This window comes from Drosophila yakuba, chromosome 2R (genome assembly GCF_016746365.2).
Source record: "Drosophila yakuba strain Tai18E2 chromosome 2R, Prin_Dyak_Tai18E2_2.1, whole genome shotgun sequence".
NCBI classification, from domain to species: Eukaryota; Metazoa; Arthropoda; class Insecta; order Diptera; family Drosophilidae; genus Drosophila; species Drosophila yakuba.
The window spans coordinates 11,223,938-11,241,146 of NC_052528.2; the positions used below are offsets into that span (position 1 = coordinate 11,223,938).

The 17,209-nt window shown below is 42.6% G+C and overlaps 7 protein-coding genes across 8 annotated transcripts; 1 reads left to right on the top strand and 6 right to left on the bottom strand.

Annotated features, from left to right (window-relative positions):
* Positions 1-520: 520 nt before the first annotated feature.
* Positions 521-4,052, top strand: LOC6530111 (4-coumarate--CoA ligase 1). Of its 2 annotated transcripts, XM_002091021.4 has the most exons (5): positions 521-1,358; positions 1,428-1,635; positions 1,693-1,879; positions 1,935-2,051; positions 2,110-4,052. In XM_002091021.4, the coding sequence occupies exons 1-5, from the start codon at positions 1,218-1,220 to the stop codon at positions 3,062-3,064; spliced, it is 1,608 nt and encodes a 535-aa protein (XP_002091057.1). In that variant the 5' UTR covers positions 521-1,217; the 3' UTR covers positions 3,065-4,052. The 2 variants fall into 2 exon arrangements, with proteins under 2 accessions (XP_002091057.1, XP_039228472.1); XM_039372538.2 differs by lacking the exon at positions 1,935-2,051.
* LOC6530112 lies at positions 3,844-7,638 on the bottom strand. The gene is made up of 2 exons (XM_002091022.3): positions 6,816-7,638; positions 3,844-6,508 (listed from the first exon to the last, which is right to left on the bottom strand). Exons 1-2 carry the CDS (start codon positions 7,231-7,233, stop codon positions 5,517-5,519), a joined length of 1,410 nt encoding a protein of 469 aa, XP_002091058.1. The 5' UTR covers positions 7,234-7,638; the 3' UTR covers positions 3,844-5,516.
* Positions 7,639-8,558: 920 nt separating this feature from the next.
* LOC6530113 (endocuticle structural glycoprotein SgAbd-2) lies at positions 8,559-9,817 on the bottom strand. The gene is made up of 2 exons (XM_002091023.3): positions 9,696-9,817; positions 8,559-9,425 (listed from the first exon to the last, which is right to left on the bottom strand). The coding sequence occupies exons 1-2, from the start codon at positions 9,705-9,707 to the stop codon at positions 8,865-8,867; spliced, it is 573 nt and encodes a 190-aa protein (XP_002091059.1). The 5' UTR covers positions 9,708-9,817; the 3' UTR covers positions 8,559-8,864.
* A 2,342-nt stretch (positions 9,818-12,159) lies between these two features.
* Positions 12,160-12,899, bottom strand: LOC6530114. Its single transcript, XM_002091024.2, has 3 exons — positions 12,811-12,899; positions 12,426-12,743; positions 12,160-12,377 (listed from the first exon to the last, which is right to left on the bottom strand). Exons 1-3 carry the CDS (start codon positions 12,871-12,873, stop codon positions 12,207-12,209), a joined length of 552 nt encoding a protein of 183 aa, XP_002091060.1. The 5' UTR covers positions 12,874-12,899; the 3' UTR covers positions 12,160-12,206.
* Positions 12,900-13,208: 309 nt separating this feature from the next.
* On the bottom strand, positions 13,209-13,824 carry LOC6530115. Its single transcript, XM_002091025.3, has 3 exons — positions 13,783-13,824; positions 13,409-13,723; positions 13,209-13,352 (listed from the first exon to the last, which is right to left on the bottom strand). The coding sequence occupies exons 1-3, from the start codon at positions 13,822-13,824 to the stop codon at positions 13,209-13,211; spliced, it is 501 nt and encodes a 166-aa protein (XP_002091061.3).
* Positions 13,825-14,282: 458 nt separating this feature from the next.
* On the bottom strand, positions 14,283-14,985 carry LOC6530116. The gene is made up of 3 exons (XM_002091026.3): positions 14,899-14,985; positions 14,515-14,838; positions 14,283-14,462 (listed from the first exon to the last, which is right to left on the bottom strand). Exons 1-3 carry the CDS (start codon positions 14,980-14,982, stop codon positions 14,283-14,285), a joined length of 588 nt encoding a protein of 195 aa, XP_002091062.2. The 5' UTR covers positions 14,983-14,985.
* Positions 14,986-15,400: 415 nt separating this feature from the next.
* Positions 15,401-16,121, bottom strand: LOC6530117 (cuticle protein CP14.6). Its single transcript, XM_002091027.4, has 2 exons — positions 15,868-16,121; positions 15,401-15,792 (listed from the first exon to the last, which is right to left on the bottom strand). The coding sequence occupies exons 1-2, from the start codon at positions 16,032-16,034 to the stop codon at positions 15,555-15,557; spliced, it is 405 nt and encodes a 134-aa protein (XP_002091063.1). The 5' UTR covers positions 16,035-16,121; the 3' UTR covers positions 15,401-15,554.
* Positions 16,122-17,209: the final 1,088 nt, after the last annotated feature.

A 17,209-nucleotide genomic window follows, 5' to 3' on the forward strand; every position in this document is an offset into this window, starting at 1 on the left:
GTGAGGTCAGGAAGGCCGTGTCGCAGATTTACTTTTAATTTCAAATATAACGACCGTTTTCTGCTACTTTGTGTTCGCCTCTTTCGTTTTGCATGTTCTTAGAACACGCATTTTCTACTTCGCAACAGCGTGGCAAATAACTGTTTCTGCCGAACGTAGTCTGGTCGCGGGCGTGAGCGAGAGGGAGAGAGATATATTCCCGCTAATAACGGGACGAGCAAGGAATAGACAAAATTGCCAGTATGTGTGTTGGTATTAATGTATGTGGAGTGAAGTAAGTCTCCAAAGTGTGTTGGTATTGCGTGTAGACTCGGGTTCTACGCATTATTGCAACATTTGTTCTTCACATTAAGTTTTTGATCGCCGAAGAAGTTAGACATGCCTCGCTCCCGAATTAAACGCGCGGCCAGAAAACGTTACGCTGACGCAGTGGAAAGCGATGCAGAACACGAAAGTGATCGCGATTCGACATATGCTTCTATGCCAGAGCTTTTTATCTCGTTAGTCGACGGTCGCAGAGTAGAGACGAAAGCTTATGGATGTTTGTAGGGGCTTCATAGAACAGAGGGTCGCCAGGTACTCTGAGCTCTCCGTTTGAGACTGAGCTATTTTGTGACCCGGGCCCTCTGTCAAGCTGACTCTCGGCACGGGTCGAATGACATCTTAGTCCGGAACGGGACGCCCAACTACCATTTGCCAGCATCCTGCAACGTGCAATTAGCATACGTTCATTTGATAAATGGAGTGTGTTCTTATCTTATCTCGTTTTATTTCCAAGCTGCCAAACGTTTTACAAAAACCCATTTAACTTGGAACTCACTGAAGCTGGTTAAGATAGTGTGAATTTTAACCACTAATTCTTTTATAAAGACTGATAAGATTAAAGAAAATGCTGAATAATAATAATAATAATCTAATTTAACGTGACACAATTATATTCTCATTTATTCGCATTCAACGAATTTATTATTCTTTTTGCTTACAGAAATACTGCTGCAGAAATACTCTTGGCATTAATAAAAAATATTTTAATAATTGGCATTTATACATCATCTTATCACCCACATACTCGTGTTAAGATAGGGTGAGATAAGACAGTTGATGAAGGTCTTCTTTTACTGGAAGTTTTTGAAGTTCCCTTCCGCTATATATACCGTCTTTCCCATCTCCGACGGACAGAAGTACTTTTGATTTCGACCGAAAAGAAACGCCCAACAATGCAGGGACTGCCAACAACTTACGATGCGAGGGACCGTATCTGGAGTGGAGCCAAGCGGGCCAACACCTACACCGATGAGACATCCATTGGTAGTGTAATTTGCAAAGGGATGAGGAACTGGCCCAGAAACGTTTGTCAGGTAAGTCCAATCGATCACAATGATTTTTCATTAGAACTGCTTTAACAACACTGCCAACCACCTCAACAGATAAACGATGTGGATGGTGTGGAAATGACCTTTGGGCAGGGAATCACTTGGGCCATTCGGATTGCCCAGATCCTGAAGAAAAAAGGACTCAAGCATCCAGATGTAATTGGGATTGCGGCCAAAAACTCAACATACGTAACTCCTGTAGCTGTGGCCTGCCTTTTAAATGGAACACCCTTCCACGCGGTTAATCCCGTGTCGGACGAAGGTTGGTGATCAAAGGGCATTTGCCATTACATAACCACATAAATCTTCCTGATTTCAGCCACTTTGACACACATTTTCTCGATAACCAAACCAACTGTGATTTTCTGCGATGGTCAGGACCACGAGAAACTCCGTGTTGCAGCTAAAGGATGGCAGCCAGAGATTTTCACGATTACTGACTCTGTTGAAGGAGTGCCCCATATCGATACCTTTCTGGAGCCAACTACCACAGAAATGTTTTACCAGTGAGTGCTCAATGTGATATATACGCAAATGGGAAACTAATAATGGTTATCCAAGGCCAGAACCTCTGAGGGAAGGAGGTAAACAGACCGTGGCCATCCTCTGCTCTTCGGGAACCACTGGCTTACCCAAGGCTGTCTGCATTTCCAACAGAGCTCTCTTCTCGGCCACCGAGTGAGAATTTTTGATACATTATTTTATAAAGTTTCTTCATCGCTTATTTCTCTGACAGTATGATGAACAGCGAAGTGGTCGTATTTGCCGCTAGTAGTCTGGATTGGTACAGTGGCCTAAGGTTATTTACCTGGAGCACTGTGGTGGGCTGCACCCGGATTATAACTAACAAACCATTTTCACCGAAATACTTTGTAAAGCTTGTTGAAAAGTACAGGATCAACACAGTTATATTGCCTCCTCGCCATATGTCTAGTCTGATCGCATTTCCCGGGGCGACGAAAGAAGCCTTGGCGTCCCTTCGCAGCGTGACGTATGCAGGCGGATTCACGTCCATGACCACATTGAAGAAAATGCAAGAGCTCTGTCCAAATGCAAAGTTGGTTTCAGTATACGCATTGACTGAGGTAGGAGTTGTATCCCATAATATCGGACTCGGAAACGTCAACACTGCAGGCAAGCTGCGTTCGGGCATAAAGATTCGGATCGTGGACGATGATGGCAAGAGCCTGGGTTACAACGAGCAGGGAGAGATCTATGTGCACACGGGCCTTCCCTGGAAAGGATACTATGGTAACCCAGTGGAGACTCAACGAACTCAGGACGACAAAGGATGGGTTCATACCGGCGATCTAGGCTACTTCGATGAGCAGAACCAGCTCTATGTGGTGGACCGCAAAAAGGAGGTCCTCAAGTACCAGGGAATCCACTACTGGCCCTCTGAGATCGAGGGCGTCATCTCAGAGTTGCCTAACGTGGAGGAAGTTTGCGTCATCAGCATCTATGATGAGCAGCAGGGCGATGCTGCTGGTGCACTGGTGGTGAAGCGTAGTGGTTCCTCAATTACCGCCAAGGAGATTTCTGATCATGTGGCCAGGAGGCTTCCCTCCATTCAAAAGCAGCTTCATGCTGGCGTCCAGTTTACGGATAAGCTACCAGCCAATCCAAATGGAAAGACACTTCGACGAGTGGCGCAAGAGGAATTCGTTGCGAGAAAGGGTTCTAGGAAATAAGAATTCAATAACACACCTGGTAAAATTCAAATATTCCGGTTTATACCGAGTCGCGAGAATTCAAAGTCGTCGTATAAGTGAAGTGATACAAATGAGAATTTAGATGATCTTCTTCTTTGTTTCTTTCTTTCATACTTAATAATAAACTTGGACAATCATGTTATTTATTTAAAATCTAGCGGATTGCTTTCTTTATTAGCAATGTAATTAAATTTGTATTATGTATGGATAGAGGTATTTTGACAATAAAAACTAATTTTTTCTAATTAAAACTAGGCACGCCAAACACATTAACGAGTGTGGTTTTGAAGGTATGATATATTATATTATATATGGCTAGGCGGCTGAGAGTTAGCTGTTTTATATTGGTGCGAATTTAATTAAACGTATTTTATTTTCCAAAAATTTGATCGATTCTAATCAAGAATATATATAGTTTATATGGTCGGAAACGTTTCCTTCTACACGATACATAATTTTCAACAAATCGCGTAAAATTAATAATTTCTACATACAAACTTATTTTAATAGGTAAGCTCTTAAACTTTAACCATTTCAAGTGATTCGCACAATGGTAGGGTGTTGAAAAACTGAATAATACTTAAAAAAATACTTAAATAATATTTAATAGTTCGTTCGACGGCAGAAATATATTTGTGTTTTATTGGTGTGTTTTAAATTAAATGCGTCTTTAGAAACTGCTATAAATTTAAAAAAATGAGACTGCCTGATTTAGTGCTTAGTGCGATATTGTACAGAGTGAACGTATTTACTTCATCTTTCTTTTAACACTACCAAATCGAACTTTACAATGCTTATCACCCGAGGCTCGTTTTTGAAGCTAATTTTTTTGATGGTTTGTGTGGGCATGGCATCCTCAAAAGAAAAAGACTGTCCTGAAGGTTTTAAACGCCATAATCGTTTTTGCACTTTTCATTACAAATTATAAAAAATTGATTACACTAAATAAATAATTTCTGAACATTTAGTAGAAATGGTTGTTTTTACTATAGCATGAAACTAAGGAAACTCTTTCTCGAAATAGTTTTTTTTAATTCCGTAGTTCGTATGGATAACTTTCGACTTATGTCTCTTGAGTGGTTCCGAAACTGAATTAGAAACCGAGAGAGATCCGGAAACTGAGACTCCAGTATTTAGTCTCGAAAGCGCTATTACCGACTTGAATCCAGACTCAGGGAAATCGAGCGAGAAATGGTGCCCAGAAATCGAGAAAATTGCAACCAAAGGTGGGAAAATATTGCTTATTAATTTATTAACAGCAAACGCAGATCCATTTTCCTTTTGCCAGGACACACCATTGCTCAGAACCCAGCTGTCATCTTTTCAATTTGAGGTTTCTTTCTCGTTTAGAAAAATTCCACATGGGTGAGAATGTGGCTGTCGTAAATAAAAGTAATCATAAATAATTGTTAAGTTTTGTGAAGCTTCTGCTAAGATTAAAAATTAATCTGGAATATATGTATTTGGATTTTATTGTATTATCTTTATAATCTTAAGCTGTTAAATTATATCACTTGTTTGCTAGTGGCTCTCAAAATTAAGCATCGTCAGATATGATCCAATCGTATAAATAGATACGGTCACGTAGGGTTTTTTATTGCTTTAATTTTTATTGCTGACGCTTGACTGGTTAGATATGAAAATATTCGTAGTAAGCGTGATGTACACTCGATTAGATTTAATTTACTGCTAAATAAGTGTGGTTCAAATGTAATTCATACGTTTTTCTAAACAATAATTATCATCGGTTAAAAAGATGTTGGGCTAAAACTGTTGATTTTGTAGGTATAAAGTTAAGTATTGTTTTTTTTTTTTTTTTGTATTACCGCACCCCGCACCCCACCACCTGCACCTCGCACCACGCACCCCGCAGTGACCAGGAGATTGTGGACCATGTGGCGAAGCCCTTGCCCGTAAAGGAAAAACAACTTCACTCTGGGGTCCAGATTACTGAGAAACTGCCAAGCAATGCCAATGGAAAAACTTTACGAAAGTAATCGCGCAACGAGTTTCTTATCAAGCTCCAACACTTAAGTGTAACGCGTTTTATAACTAATAGTATTTTTCTGTGAATGAAAATGTTAATCAGTAAATCCATACAGATAAGTTATAAGCATATGATAATAAGTTATCATTTTTTGATTAAGACTTACTTGAAGTCCTATGAACCTACTAATCGCAAATTTTATTGCAGATTAAATTTACGCTTACCTTTTACTCAAAGAATAAAGATTATTCTATATTCATTGAAGTATATGAAACACATTATCTTTGACAGTAGAGCTAACCAAGTTGACTCATCTATTTTCCACCCAAAACAAAATAAAATAACACCTTACGTGAATTTCATGTGTTGGCTTAGGTTTAATTTTTAAGTAAGTGTAGTTAGCGAATAGCCCCTGAGTTGTGTTAATGTTAAGTGATACTAAATCTAAATATTAATTTCTGGCCGGAAGCTCCAACCTATGACGAGGAGCACTGCAAGCGTGCCAAGTGATCTTCGCGAGGAGCCGGATCCGGTGCCGGAATCACTCGGTATAGCCGGTTCCGTTGGGTGCATATCCATATCTGCGTCTGGTATCTCCTGATCCCTCGACACTTGTTCCACCTGCGGCCGAGCATGACCAGGACGTATCTCCACCTTGGGAAGTGGAAAGCAGTAGACCCTTTCGACCTCCACGACCTGGGGCACAACGCTGTCGGAGGAGAGCGAAGTTTCCGAGACGGTGAGAGGCACACATATGGTCGGCTCCTCGGAGGCATTTCGATCCTCGTACGGGATGCCCACCCGGGTAATATTCAGCGGCGCGGTCTCTGGAACGCTCAGTTCGCTGTGCATCTGGGCGGAGTTCAGAGAGTCCTCGTAGTACTTGTACTCGTCCGCAGGATCAGAGACGCTCTCATCGCGCCGGTCAATGCTCCCCTGAAAGTTGCCATCTATTCTTTCGGTGCTCGCCGTTAGGGAGGTGCTGTCGATGAAATCAGTGGGCCAATTCAGTAGACCCGCAGTGGATCGAGTGGCCTGTGTGGGGGCCGGTGGGTGTACCACTGAAGATTGCATAAATCCAGGAACCATGGAGCTCGTTGCAGGAGGCGCTGGCATTGTGGTATCGTAAGGATACGGATACGGCAGGGGCAACCAATTGTCGTCCGCGGAATTCTTAGAATTTCTTCGATTGTCCGTTGTCGTCTCTACGGACTCGTTGATCTGCTTGGAAGTTGCCTTCAATATGGGTTCCGAATCGTTAACCCTGGACACCGCGAATTGTTGTGGCGCCTGCTGAGTACTGATGCGTCGGCGCCCATATTTCTCTGCCGAGCTCTCTCGGCTGACTGGACGGGAATAGACAGGATTCTGATAGCCTCCAGGCGCAATAGGAGCTACTTGCTCTTCGCTGGAACTGGATGGCTTGGCATCAATTGCTGTGGTATAGAAGTATTTTAGATATGAGCCACCGATTTCGAAAAGAGACTACATTAAACTCTACTCGAAAATTTAATTACGAAAAATATCTTGCTGTGGATATATCTTTATCATTAATTTATATCACAGCATTATATTTTAATTATCTTTTAAATAAACGACTAAGCAGATATTAAAGGCACGCCATTTTTCAAATAAGGTACATATCTAAGGATTTATAGTTTTATTAACTTCTAGCACGAGTGTTCGCATGCTTTAAGTGATGATAATATCAAAGAAAATTCATATTTGCACCTAAAATCTTACCATCTGCCGGTAATCCCATGAGCATGGCTTCCAAGCGTCCGTAGACCCGCTCCCTGGGCTGCGGATCCGACTCGATTTTCGTGTCCACCTCCTCGGGCCTCGCCGGGTGCTCTGGCTTCCAATTGCCGTACACCACCGCCTCCTGACTGGGCGTGGCCGGCAGGGGAGAGCTCTCCTCGCGCCACAGTGGAATGTGGGTGTGCACAGTGGAACTGATGGGACCATCAGCCGGCACATTTGGCCAGTTTCCCAAGCCCTGAGCAGGTGCCCCGCCTACTGAGGCGGGATTCTGCATATCCGCAATGCGTATACGCCCCCTGGGACGAGGAGGACCCTGCAGCTGCTGTGGAGCAATTAGCTGGCAGGCACAGAGGGCTAACAGCAAGCCCAGAAGACACCCTTTCCAATGACTAACCATATTCAAATTGAAAAGTCTTTCTGTTTTGATGATTTACTTCTTCTTTTTTTTGCAGATGCTGTGCCACTTTTCAAGTTTACGGTTAGTTTTTATAGGTTTATTGATTCATTCTCGTTTTCAGCAGCCACAATAACAATCTATTGTTTGATTTTTGGTTTTTGCTGCTTTTTCTTTGACGGAGTTCCGATGTCTATGAAATATTCACATCTATAGCTATTCACATCTTCGCTTTTCTGTCGATCACCACTTCACTTCCCCATTTCTTTTCACTCCCCACAAACAAATATTGGTACTACCGCTACCAGTTTTCGGTTTAACGCTCTTGCGAATTCGATCTTCAGCTTTCTTGTAGATATTGTATGGGAAGTATCTCTTTTGCTGGTGATTTGCGATCTGCACGCGACGGCTTCTAAACGGCAACTGAGTTGGTCAAATCAATTCCAGCGCCGCGCAAGCCCACAAGAAAAATTCTTTCTAATCACGGGCCATAGAAATTTTTCTTTGTTCGGCTTCGTTATTATATGGTTTTTTTTCGTCTTAATTATGCGCAAGAGCGTTGAAACTTAATGGCGAATAAACATTCTTCGGGGCCCCGCTTTTGGGGTCTGTTTCTACGGCGGTGGTGAAAATGCAGCGGATTTGATTTATCTTTAGCAAGAAATAACCGCATAGTATAGTATAGTCTGAGTATTTACGTTTTATGCAAATAGGTGGTCAAATCGTTTGCCGTTTTGTGGCCCAAAAGGTTATTCGCTTATTTGTTCTTTCAACTTGATGACAGTGGTTTTTGGTTTCTGTGTTTATTTGCGTAGCTAAGGGCTACTCTTTTCGAAATGCCAAACGGTAAAGGTAACCTACGTTAAATAATTGGCAGAACGAAGTGGTTTCTCGGCGGGAATCGGGGCTACGCCAGTAACCCATTCGCGGACCACTTCAACTAGCTTCCTCAGCCTTCCCCCGTGCACTCCCTGCCCCCGAAAACAAGTCGAATGGCACTGGAAAATCTGTCGTAATTATGCAACTGGCAACCAGTCGAGAGACTCCTCTCGAAAGAAAATTTCCATGGCGGCGGTGTAGAAATATGGAAAATTGGAAAACCCAACCTGCATGGAATGGGATCAACAAACTAACGTAATTCGATCTGCGAAGTAAACAATAAAGCAACGAGAGATGCGAGATGCACGGGTAAATGGGGAAACACTTTGAGAAAATAATGAGGACCCGGACCCATAAACGCTTTGTCACGTTTGTCTGAACATCGTGGATATGGTCAGCTGTAAAACGGGAAAAATAATGCTAGAAAATATGGTAAATCCATCATCGAGTCGGTTCGGCATAATGGAAACGTTAGTTTTCTTTTATTGTTTCAAAGCAGCGAAACTTTCACACTCGTTAATAAAATATTATTAATTTGATTGAGCGCCCCTGTCTGTTGGTTTTATGGTACTTAGTGGGAAATTTAAGAGTTATTAAACGATTATCATTCAGAGTGGTAATGCGATTTGGAAGAGCTTGCAGAGTGAAATCACAGTCTTGTTGTTGTTGATATAGAATGCGAAGGAGTCACGTTTCCAGGATCATCGGTTCGGTGGGGGAATGGAATGCGGTTCTATTGGGCGGATCTATTGGCTCTATTGGTTCTCCAGCAGACCGATGTACTGGCCATTCTGGTTGGCCACGCGTCGCTCCTCCAGTTTTCTCGCAAAGTCTGGATCTGACTTGGCCCTCTGCTCCAGACGCTCCTGCTGCAGCTTAATGCCGGCGTAGATCTGGTCCAATCCCTTCTGTATCTCCTCGGGAATGGCCGGCGGAGTAGGAATGTGATCGCCAGTGGCCCTGAATCCATTCTCGTCTGCCGTGTACTGCACATTCACGAGAGTTCCCTCCGGAGATTGGTAAGAGTACTGGCCATGCTGGACCAGCACTCCATTTGGATTAGTGTCGAAGTCCTTGAGGAAACCGGTTTCCTCATGAATGATGCTATTGCCCGTCTCGTATTCCGTCTTGTAGCTTCCATCGTCACTCTGCTCCTTATTGTACTTGATTATGGGTATCCAGGTGCTGGTCTCTCTGAGATCTTCATGGCGATGATGATCTGGCTTGTCATCGCGTGGAATGTTGTTCACATTTTGGTGCTGGTGCTGATGGTGGTGTTGTCCTTGGCAGGAAATGGCCAACAGCGCAAGAAGTATCTGAAAGGATAAGTTCAGCTGAAGCTTACAAGCACATGTATATAACTTAATGACAACCAAATCTATTCTCTTATAATACGCATAATTCGCATAACTTATTTCCAAACAAAATAATCACAAGGTTAATAAAATTAATAAAATACTTCGGGAAGAATTTCCCTAATATCCTTTTGATGCGATGTCGACTATTAAATTTCAGTTTAAAGAAAACCGAACTTTTGCTTTGTTTGCTCTTCTGGAACCACTTGACCGATTATGTGAACCACTTACGAGCACTTTCATTTTGCAAGGAGTCTCTGCCGCTTATCCACTGTATTCCACTGATTTGGCCCGCTTTGTCGCCCGTTTGGCTGGCACTGATCGCACTGTCTAGTGAAAGCAGCTCCGTTAGACACTGTGCCAAGCGCGGCCCTATTTGGGTCTTATATAGGCGATTCGCTCTGCTCCGACCCGATCCGATCCTCCTGTTGCACTCGTGTCCATACCCACACAGATGAGCCTCCATGGGAGAGCGTGCATTTGCTATTTCTGATAGAGATGGAGTTTCTAATGGAGACGGAGTTGCAGATGGAGATGCAGTTGCAGGTGAAGATGGGGATGGGAGTGGAAGTGGAATTTGCCAAAGAAGCTCTTACTTTTTTTAGCTGTCTGATCCGACCGATCGGTAATTGTTGTTTGTAGGCTCGTCGACGCTTAAATGCTAAAATCGTAAAAAAAACACAATTCACTGTCGCTCTCGTTTGAGGCTGTTGCAGAGGCTGAGGCAGTACGAATTCAGAAGGAATTCCAGAACTAATATAAATGATTCGGAAATGCTTTCATTTTTTTCTACAATAAATGTTGAGGTTTGATACTTTGTAATCCCTTTTCGTAAAATTAGATTATTGCGCTTTTTGTTGTATTTATTACACCTGCATAATTTGGTCGTTTCCCTTAAAGTTCGTTTCCTAAGTCTTTTTCCATTAAATAAAGAATACAATTTGCGCGCAAAGTGAAATTTCTTATTATTTATCAAAACACCAAATTAGCTTTAAAATATTTAAGTTTAATAATTTCTGACCTTTTAGAGCTTAAATCTAATCTTAGGATATTTTGTGGAAACAACAAGTTCGTTTCCTAAGTCTTTTGCTTTAACACATGGAAATACTTATGAAAGCATATCAAGTTATTTTGCTGTAAAATAGCTAATATAATAAAATGTTTGTTGTCTATATATTACATATGTACTTATAAAGACGACTTTGATCTTGTTAAGCCCCTCTATTGCCGGCAGCCACCCTAGCCCGGCTTATTGTCGCTGTTCGTATTTGGCCCGCTCGTAGGCCCGGCTCAAATGTCTGCGAAATGTCTGTCCCCCGCCAGCGCGTCCGGTCGTTCATCTTCGCAATGCCGTTATTTAGAAATAAGCCAGAACGAGTTTTTTTTGCTTTGCTTTCGTTGTTGACTTGGCCAAAAGCGACAGTCGGGTCTCTCTCTCTCTCTCGCGCGGCTGAAGTGCATTTGAAGTGCATCCAAGATGCTGCTCCCTCACGTCTTCGGCTTCGGTTTCGGATTCATTTTCAAATTCGCACTCGGACTCAGACTCAGACTGAGATTCGGATTCGCATTCTTGTAATTGCGGCAGTTTGGCGGATCCAATACCAACACCAGCGAAGCGCGAATTGTTGTAACAGCCAAAGTGCCTGGCAGATGAGGCAAGATGATAATTGAGTTCAAAGCGGGCCCGTGTCTTGGCAAATGTTAATTAGTTGCCAAACAATTGGGTTAATCTCCAGCGCGTTTTCGGCCAAAGAGAACAAATAAACAAACATCAGTTGTTGCAAAGAAAAAAAGACAAATTTAATCATAGAGGAGGTTCAACTTGCAAGGGACAACATCCAGCGGGTGCAACAACCGACGAAGTGCCGGCAATAAAGCCCGAAATGCTGCCAAACTCCAACGCCTATTGCGACAAACGACTTCTCCTCCCTCTGGGCCATCGTGTTTTGGCCAACTCTTCGTCTTCCGCACCCACAACTCCAAGTCGAACGCCCGGCAAGCCCCCGGTTCGCAATGTTGCTGCCGTGTGTGGTGATGTTGCTGCTGTTGCTGCTGTTGATGGTGATTCATTGCAGGTTGTGCAACTCTTAGAGTTGCAGTTCCACGCACGGGCGAAAATGAAAATAAAAAACGAAAGCTGGGCAAGGTTAGCTTTCGAGTGCACCACCACAGATGAGCAGGTCCACCGAGCAACCGAACCATCCCACTACCAACTGTGCCCCACTCACACACTAACCTGTTGCTGCCGGCACAGGGAAATTGCAGCATCTGGAAATGTCAAACGATTTCACCCTTACATTCTTAGCATTTGTCGAGCTGCTGCCGATGCGACTGATGCTCCTATTGCTGTTGCTGCTGTTCTTATGAACAACATGAACAACATTTGACATTTGGGTTCCGTTCCATTCCGTTCGGATTTGGCTTTATCGCAGAAAGCCAACTTGGCTAACAGAACCACGTTGCTGGCCATAAATATTCAGGCTACTGCCGTGCCGGTTGTGAAATGAGATGCCTTGTCGATGCGGCCAATCTTGAGCTTGACTCGTAAATAATGCTCTAGTGGCGATTTTGAGGCAATCGTCAGCGGAACTTAGCTTGACATAAAGATCACGTACCGCTGGGGTGACAAGTGGCCTGGCCATAAAGCACTTGATTAATTCTTAAGCGGTACAAATTGCCTTAACGACTCATTCTATCTCGATTTAAGCCGCTGTTTAAACACATTTTATTCACTTTAGTTGATTAGGTAGTCTTTGGTTTCCTTTTGATGGGATCAAACAGGAATCCAGTGAGACTGGTATTAAATAAGTGCGTTTCGGATGTGAGGAAATTCATTTCGATTTTAAAATCGGTCTCTGGCAAGAAAGCTGGCAAATTTTCGGCAATATTGATGTTTGGGTAGACGTAAAGGCCCTGGAAAACCGTGTTAGAAGGGCTTTTAATATTAAATGTCAGAATTACCTTGGGATGCGGACACTTCAGCTGAGATCCCTGCTTTCCGAAGGCTTTAATTACGATTGTCATGAATCTGTGACCATGAATTCCTTTGGCAAACTGGCATATGTCCACATTCACATCAATTACTTTCTGAAAATTGCGGGACGGCTTGCGAGGCATAAACAGCTTAAAAGTGGCATTGAATTTGGTAACATCCTTGATGTATTGCAGCTCAGTGCTGATCAGCGACTTCTCAGGCTCTATAATGATGCATTTGTGTTCGGAAATGTAGTCCGGATTAGTGACGCAATCGAAAGTTCTCCACATCAGTTTCAGGCGGGCCTTTGTAAATGTCTAAATAATAGTTAGTCAGAAGTGTTAATCTGAATATTATAACCATATAAAAAACCTTGGCTGACTCGCATTGGCTAGCCAAGAATATGAGCAGAATCAAAAATTGAAATTGAGCCATGGTGTTGTAATTGCAGCTCTGAACAATTATTACTGTCTGTTTTTAAAGCCCGAACACGGACAATAAGTGAAAATAGTCGCGAATAATGGTTTTCAATATTATTCCCCAATAATTGATCATTTTCGTGATTGCATTTTAAGTGGAACTTTGTATGGCAATTAAGCTCACAGTTCTAAATAAACAATTAAGCTTTTATGTCTTCGTTTGTGGGCGCTAAATGCGGTCAGTTCGTTAAAGTAGTCTATGCATCATAGAAATGTAAATATTAACCTTATACTTATTTTTCAGGTATAAATAACACAATAAAACGAAACAATTTTGTATTCATATACTTGTTATTCAGTGATCTCTCCTCTCAGGCTTACGTTCAAGTACAACTGACGGCGAGAGTAAAAATCAACTTGAATAAACAACTGGGAGGAAGGCACAAACATGGGTAAGGCCTCTTCGATACTTATATTATGGTAGTAAATGGTACCCTGTAAAGTTAACATTAGAACTCCAAATAAAATAAAAATCTATTATATATATAAACCTCTTTGACCGGACACTTTCGTGGTTGGTTGCTCGACTTGACGACTGCATTGAACATGTTCGACACCATGGTTCCTTGAACCATATCGGAAATAACACGACACCCATCGAAGGTAATGTCGAAGAATTTCCGGTACAACGTTGATGACTTGAATCTCGTTGAGATCTTGATGTAAACCTTAATTTTATCCAGTTCCGTCAGCAACTTCAACTCCACATTCAACAGGGATCGCCGAGTCCCTCCAATTTGGCATGTCATCTGATCAGCATACTGCGGTCCCATCTGACAGTCGAAGCAATCCCATCGTAAACGCCTCTAAAAATGTTTTGTTTTATTTACTCGTTTAAATACTCAATTTATTGCCAATGCCGTACCTTGGCTTCGCTATAATGGAACACGTGGACGAGTATTAACATCATCCGTAAGCAGCTTAGCCCTAGGTAGAACATTATTGTCGACAGTCGGTGGCAAACTAAATTGGGCTGTTTACTGATAGATATTATATCGAAATCGGTGCAATTACCAGCTCGAAACATAATTGCTTATCTGAATAATTTAAATTTCCAATTGAGCGAAACAATTCATTTGAAACCATGGCTTCGCTTTGGTAAAAGTTAACTAAATGCAAAACTATATACTATAATAGTATAGTCTAATTTCTAGGCCAGATATTTACAATTCGCGATTATTGCTAAAAACTTAATGCCCCAAAGTATGCAGAAAATAAAATCAAAAGCCGTGTAACATGGCTGTAAAATTGTGAAATGTAAAAATTATGAGCGGTAATTCCAAAAAAAAGTTATATGTGTATAATCAAAAAATGTATATTCATTTATATATTTATTTATTTATATATATTTATTTGCAATAAAAGTTACAAGTATTTCTTTCGCCTGTGCCTTTCCTTTGCCACCTCATATAGATGCCCATGCAAGGTGACATTCATGGCAATGGCAACCTTGGGTATAAAGAAGTCCAAGTTCACATAAAACTCAGACTCGGTTAGCATTGGCGGCAGATCGGTGACCGAAATGTTTCTCGATTCATATTTACCCTGTAAGGATGGGTTTTAAATGACTGTATATTCTTTTAAACCAATTAATTACCTTTGGAAAAGGACATCTCCAAGTCTTTGCGTTGCTGTTCTTCTCCAAAGTGTTGACCAAAAGATCGATAAGGATCTTCCGCTTGCGTTCCCGCAGAACCTTGCACACATCGAAGGTGATGTCAAATATCTGGGTTATGACCTTTTTGGCATTGGGTATGGATACTCGAAGTACACCGCTGAAGGCACTCAGCGGTTGCATTATTTTCACAGAAGCCTCCATGGTCCTGTTCTTAGGAGGTGTGATCTTGCAGTACAGGTCGGCGAAATAGCTGGGATTGCCCACGCATTCCATTTCCTTCATTTCTATATAGTAGCCCATGTTCTGTTCAAAGGAATGCTTTATATTGAGGTATTCTTAGATTAGATTGATTTAAAAACCGACTGGAATCAACTTGGCCGTATCTGTAAGGTGTATACGCAGTGAACTGCATACTATAATGCCGCACCACCAGGTTATTGGCAACATTCCAGTGTCTCAATGGTCGATCAACTGATCCCACGATCGGCCCATATTACCCGCTGACCAAGTGGCATAATCCACATCTAATGACAGTTTAATCATACCCATTATTGAGTAATTAAACGACTTACGCGTATGAGGCACTTTGGTACGCCCCATAGAGTTGGGCAAACACACTTGATACCCAATTCCTAGCCGTATCCATATCGGCATCAATGTCATTCGGATCTGTGGGCTTTTACCATCGCTGCGCCATCAGTGTAAACAAATCCGGCAGTTGGCTCATGACCACCAGCACCAGCATCACCATCCCAACCCATCTGATCTCCACTTGGGGATCATCAGTGTTAACCACAAGCGTGAAGGGCAATTTGGCAATGTAATGTTATAGGCCACGCGAGGCTGAGAAGTAAGTTCAGTTCAGTTGTCGTTTTCATTATCGTTTCCAATATTTATTTCGGTGTGTGTTTGCTTAAGACTAACTACGGAATGTAGGCATTTCAATTTCGTATGGCATTCAGGCAGTGCATAATACTTTCAAGCCAAATATTACAGGGGCTCTATGGACATATGTAAAACTATTGAGGGGCCACGGGCAGATGGTCACCCTCCGGCTGGAATCCATTCTCATCGGCCACGTAGCGCAGGGTGATGAGGTTGCCATCGGGATCGCTGTAGCTGTAGGATCCGGTCTGAACCAGCACTAGCTCCTCGTGCTCGTCGATCACCTGGCCATCGGAGGTCTCGGTCTTGGGAACGATGATCTTCTTCAGGTAGCCAATGTTCTCCACGCGTATTCCGTTCGAGGTCTCGTAGCTACATGGTTTGGAAGAGATTGGAGTTACATCGTGACCTAATTCCCCTCAGGTATAAATCATCTTTGTAGCTCACCTGCTGTTGAAGCTGCCGTCAGCGTTGTTCACATTATCCTGCTTGACAATGGTGGCAGCTGTGGTCGTGGACGTGGGACTGGCCGCTCCGGCACGCTGATCCTGGGGCCTGGCCAGGACATAGCTGAGCAGCAGGGCGGAGCAGACGAGGAAGACGAACTTGTACATATCGAGGGGGTGTATATCCTGTCACGGAGTGATAAGTGTTAAGTGTGTGGGCGGTATCCAGCGAGCGACTGTTGACTGCCCAATCGAGAGCCGGGCTTTTTATACTCTGTTCCGTGACTTCGGCTGCTTACGATTGCCATTACGATGGGCGCACTAGATAAGCTTCGAAGTACTCGCAGAAATTACGAGCGGGCGCTGTGGCTTCTTTTCTTTGCTTTTTTGCTTTTTTGCGCTTTTGGGATTTTGGTTTCGGTTTTATTGCCCCGCGATGAGTAAACATCAGATCGCACCGCCAAAAGAGATGAAGATGGAGCGACGATGTCAACAGGTGACAGTTTACTGCCCTCCACCCCGCGCCACATATCGCTACATATCGCCAGATCTGGACAGGCTACGTGATTTGTCTGAGCAGAATATAATTCTTCTGGGAGTCGAGCCGACTCGGTTAGTTCCGCTGGGTCCACAGCCAGTTCCTGGGGATTCCGTTAAGGATTTGAGTTTAAGCAGCGGTGGCACACCTGAAAGTTCTCCACAATTTGTCAAATGTTTCCATAAGTCATATCGAATGCCTGATTTTGCAATCCGATCACGTTTCAATTAGGCAAATATTTGCCGGCCGAAAAGCTAACGGTGAACGCAGGTGGAGACAAACAGGCCATAAAAAATGTAGAGTATTGTTGGCCATAAATCGAATTGATAACACTGCGAACTTACATATACCCATATAATGGCTATATGCTGCGAATATTAACCACAATTGTGTCATAGAGCCTAGAAATCTGCGGGAACGGAATGGTCAATGAACTTCGTTAGAATAAGACCAAAAAACAAAGAGCCAGCGACAAAAATTTCAATTCTTCTTTGATGCATATCTGATTAATTTCAGGCTAAAAGAAATGTTATCCAACCTTTTCCCGGAATCCCTAACGTTCTTCATTTGTTTGGCTTTAGAATTATCATATTATTGTAAATTAAAACGAGTTAAACAATTCCGATTCACACTTTCAGTTTCTGAAGGGCTTGCATAATACCCATTGATTTTGTCTGGTCGGAGTTCTGATGGCGCTGCCTCTCAATCTGAATCTCACTTAAACTGATTTCGGTTACGGCCTTGAGATTTTTGCCACTCTGCTTGGGCTTCACTTGCTTATTTAACAATTTAGCTTTCAATTAGT

Excerpts from the sequence above, each read along its gene's own strand:
- LOC6530111 (XM_002091021.4), top strand. The coding sequence starts at position 1,218 with ATGCAGGGACTGCCAACAACTTACGATGCGAGGGACCGTATCTGGAGT. Across the intron at positions 1,880-1,934 it reads ACCACAGAAATGTTTTACCA|GCCAGAACCTCTGAGGGAAG; the intron begins GTGAGTGCTCAA and ends TGGTTATCCAAG. Across the intron at positions 2,052-2,109 it reads GCTCTCTTCTCGGCCACCGA|TATGATGAACAGCGAAGTGG; the intron begins GTGAGAATTTTT and ends TTTCTCTGACAG.
- LOC6530112 (XM_002091022.3), bottom strand. The coding sequence starts at position 7,233 with ATGGTTAGTCATTGGAAAGGGTGTCTTCTGGGCTTGCTGTTAGCCCTC. Across the intron at positions 6,509-6,815 it reads CATGGGATTACCGGCAGATG|CAATTGATGCCAAGCCATCC; the intron begins GTAAGATTTTAG and ends TCTATACCACAG.
- LOC6530114 (XM_002091024.2), bottom strand. The coding sequence starts at position 12,873 with ATGGCTCAATTTCAATTTTTGATTCTGCTCATATTCTTGGCTAGCCAA. Across the intron at positions 12,744-12,810 it reads GCCAATGCGAGTCAGCCAAG|GCCCGCCTGAAACTGATGTG; the intron begins GTTTTTTATATG and ends ACATTTACAAAG. Across the intron at positions 12,378-12,425 it reads TGAAGTGTCCGCATCCCAAG|GGCCTTTACGTCTACCCAAA; the intron begins GTAATTCTGACA and ends ACGGTTTTCCAG.
- LOC6530115 (XM_002091025.3), bottom strand. The coding sequence starts at position 13,824 with ATGTTAATACTCGTCCACGTGTTCCATTATAGCGAAGCCAAG. Across the intron at positions 13,724-13,782 it reads TCCATTATAGCGAAGCCAAG|AGGCGTTTACGATGGGATTG; the intron begins GTACGGCATTGG and ends AAACATTTTTAG. Across the intron at positions 13,353-13,408 it reads GAAAGTGTCCGGTCAAAGAG|GGTACCATTTACTACCATAA; the intron begins GTTTATATATAT and ends TTAACTTTACAG.
- LOC6530116 (XM_002091026.3), bottom strand. The coding sequence starts at position 14,982 with ATGTTGCCAATAACCTGGTGGTGCGGCATTATAGTATGCAGTTCACTG. Across the intron at positions 14,839-14,898 it reads ATACGGCCAAGTTGATTCCA|AACATGGGCTACTATATAGA; the intron begins GTCGGTTTTTAA and ends TCCTTTGAACAG. Across the intron at positions 14,463-14,514 it reads GGAGATGTCCTTTTCCAAAG|GGTAAATATGAATCGAGAAA; the intron begins GTAATTAATTGG and ends CCATCCTTACAG.
- LOC6530117 (XM_002091027.4), bottom strand. The coding sequence starts at position 16,034 with ATGTACAAGTTCGTCTTCCTCGTCTGCTCCGCCCTGCTGCTCAGCTAT. Across the intron at positions 15,793-15,867 it reads GACGGCAGCTTCAACAGCAG|CTACGAGACCTCGAACGGAA; the intron begins GTGAGCTACAAA and ends CAAACCATGTAG.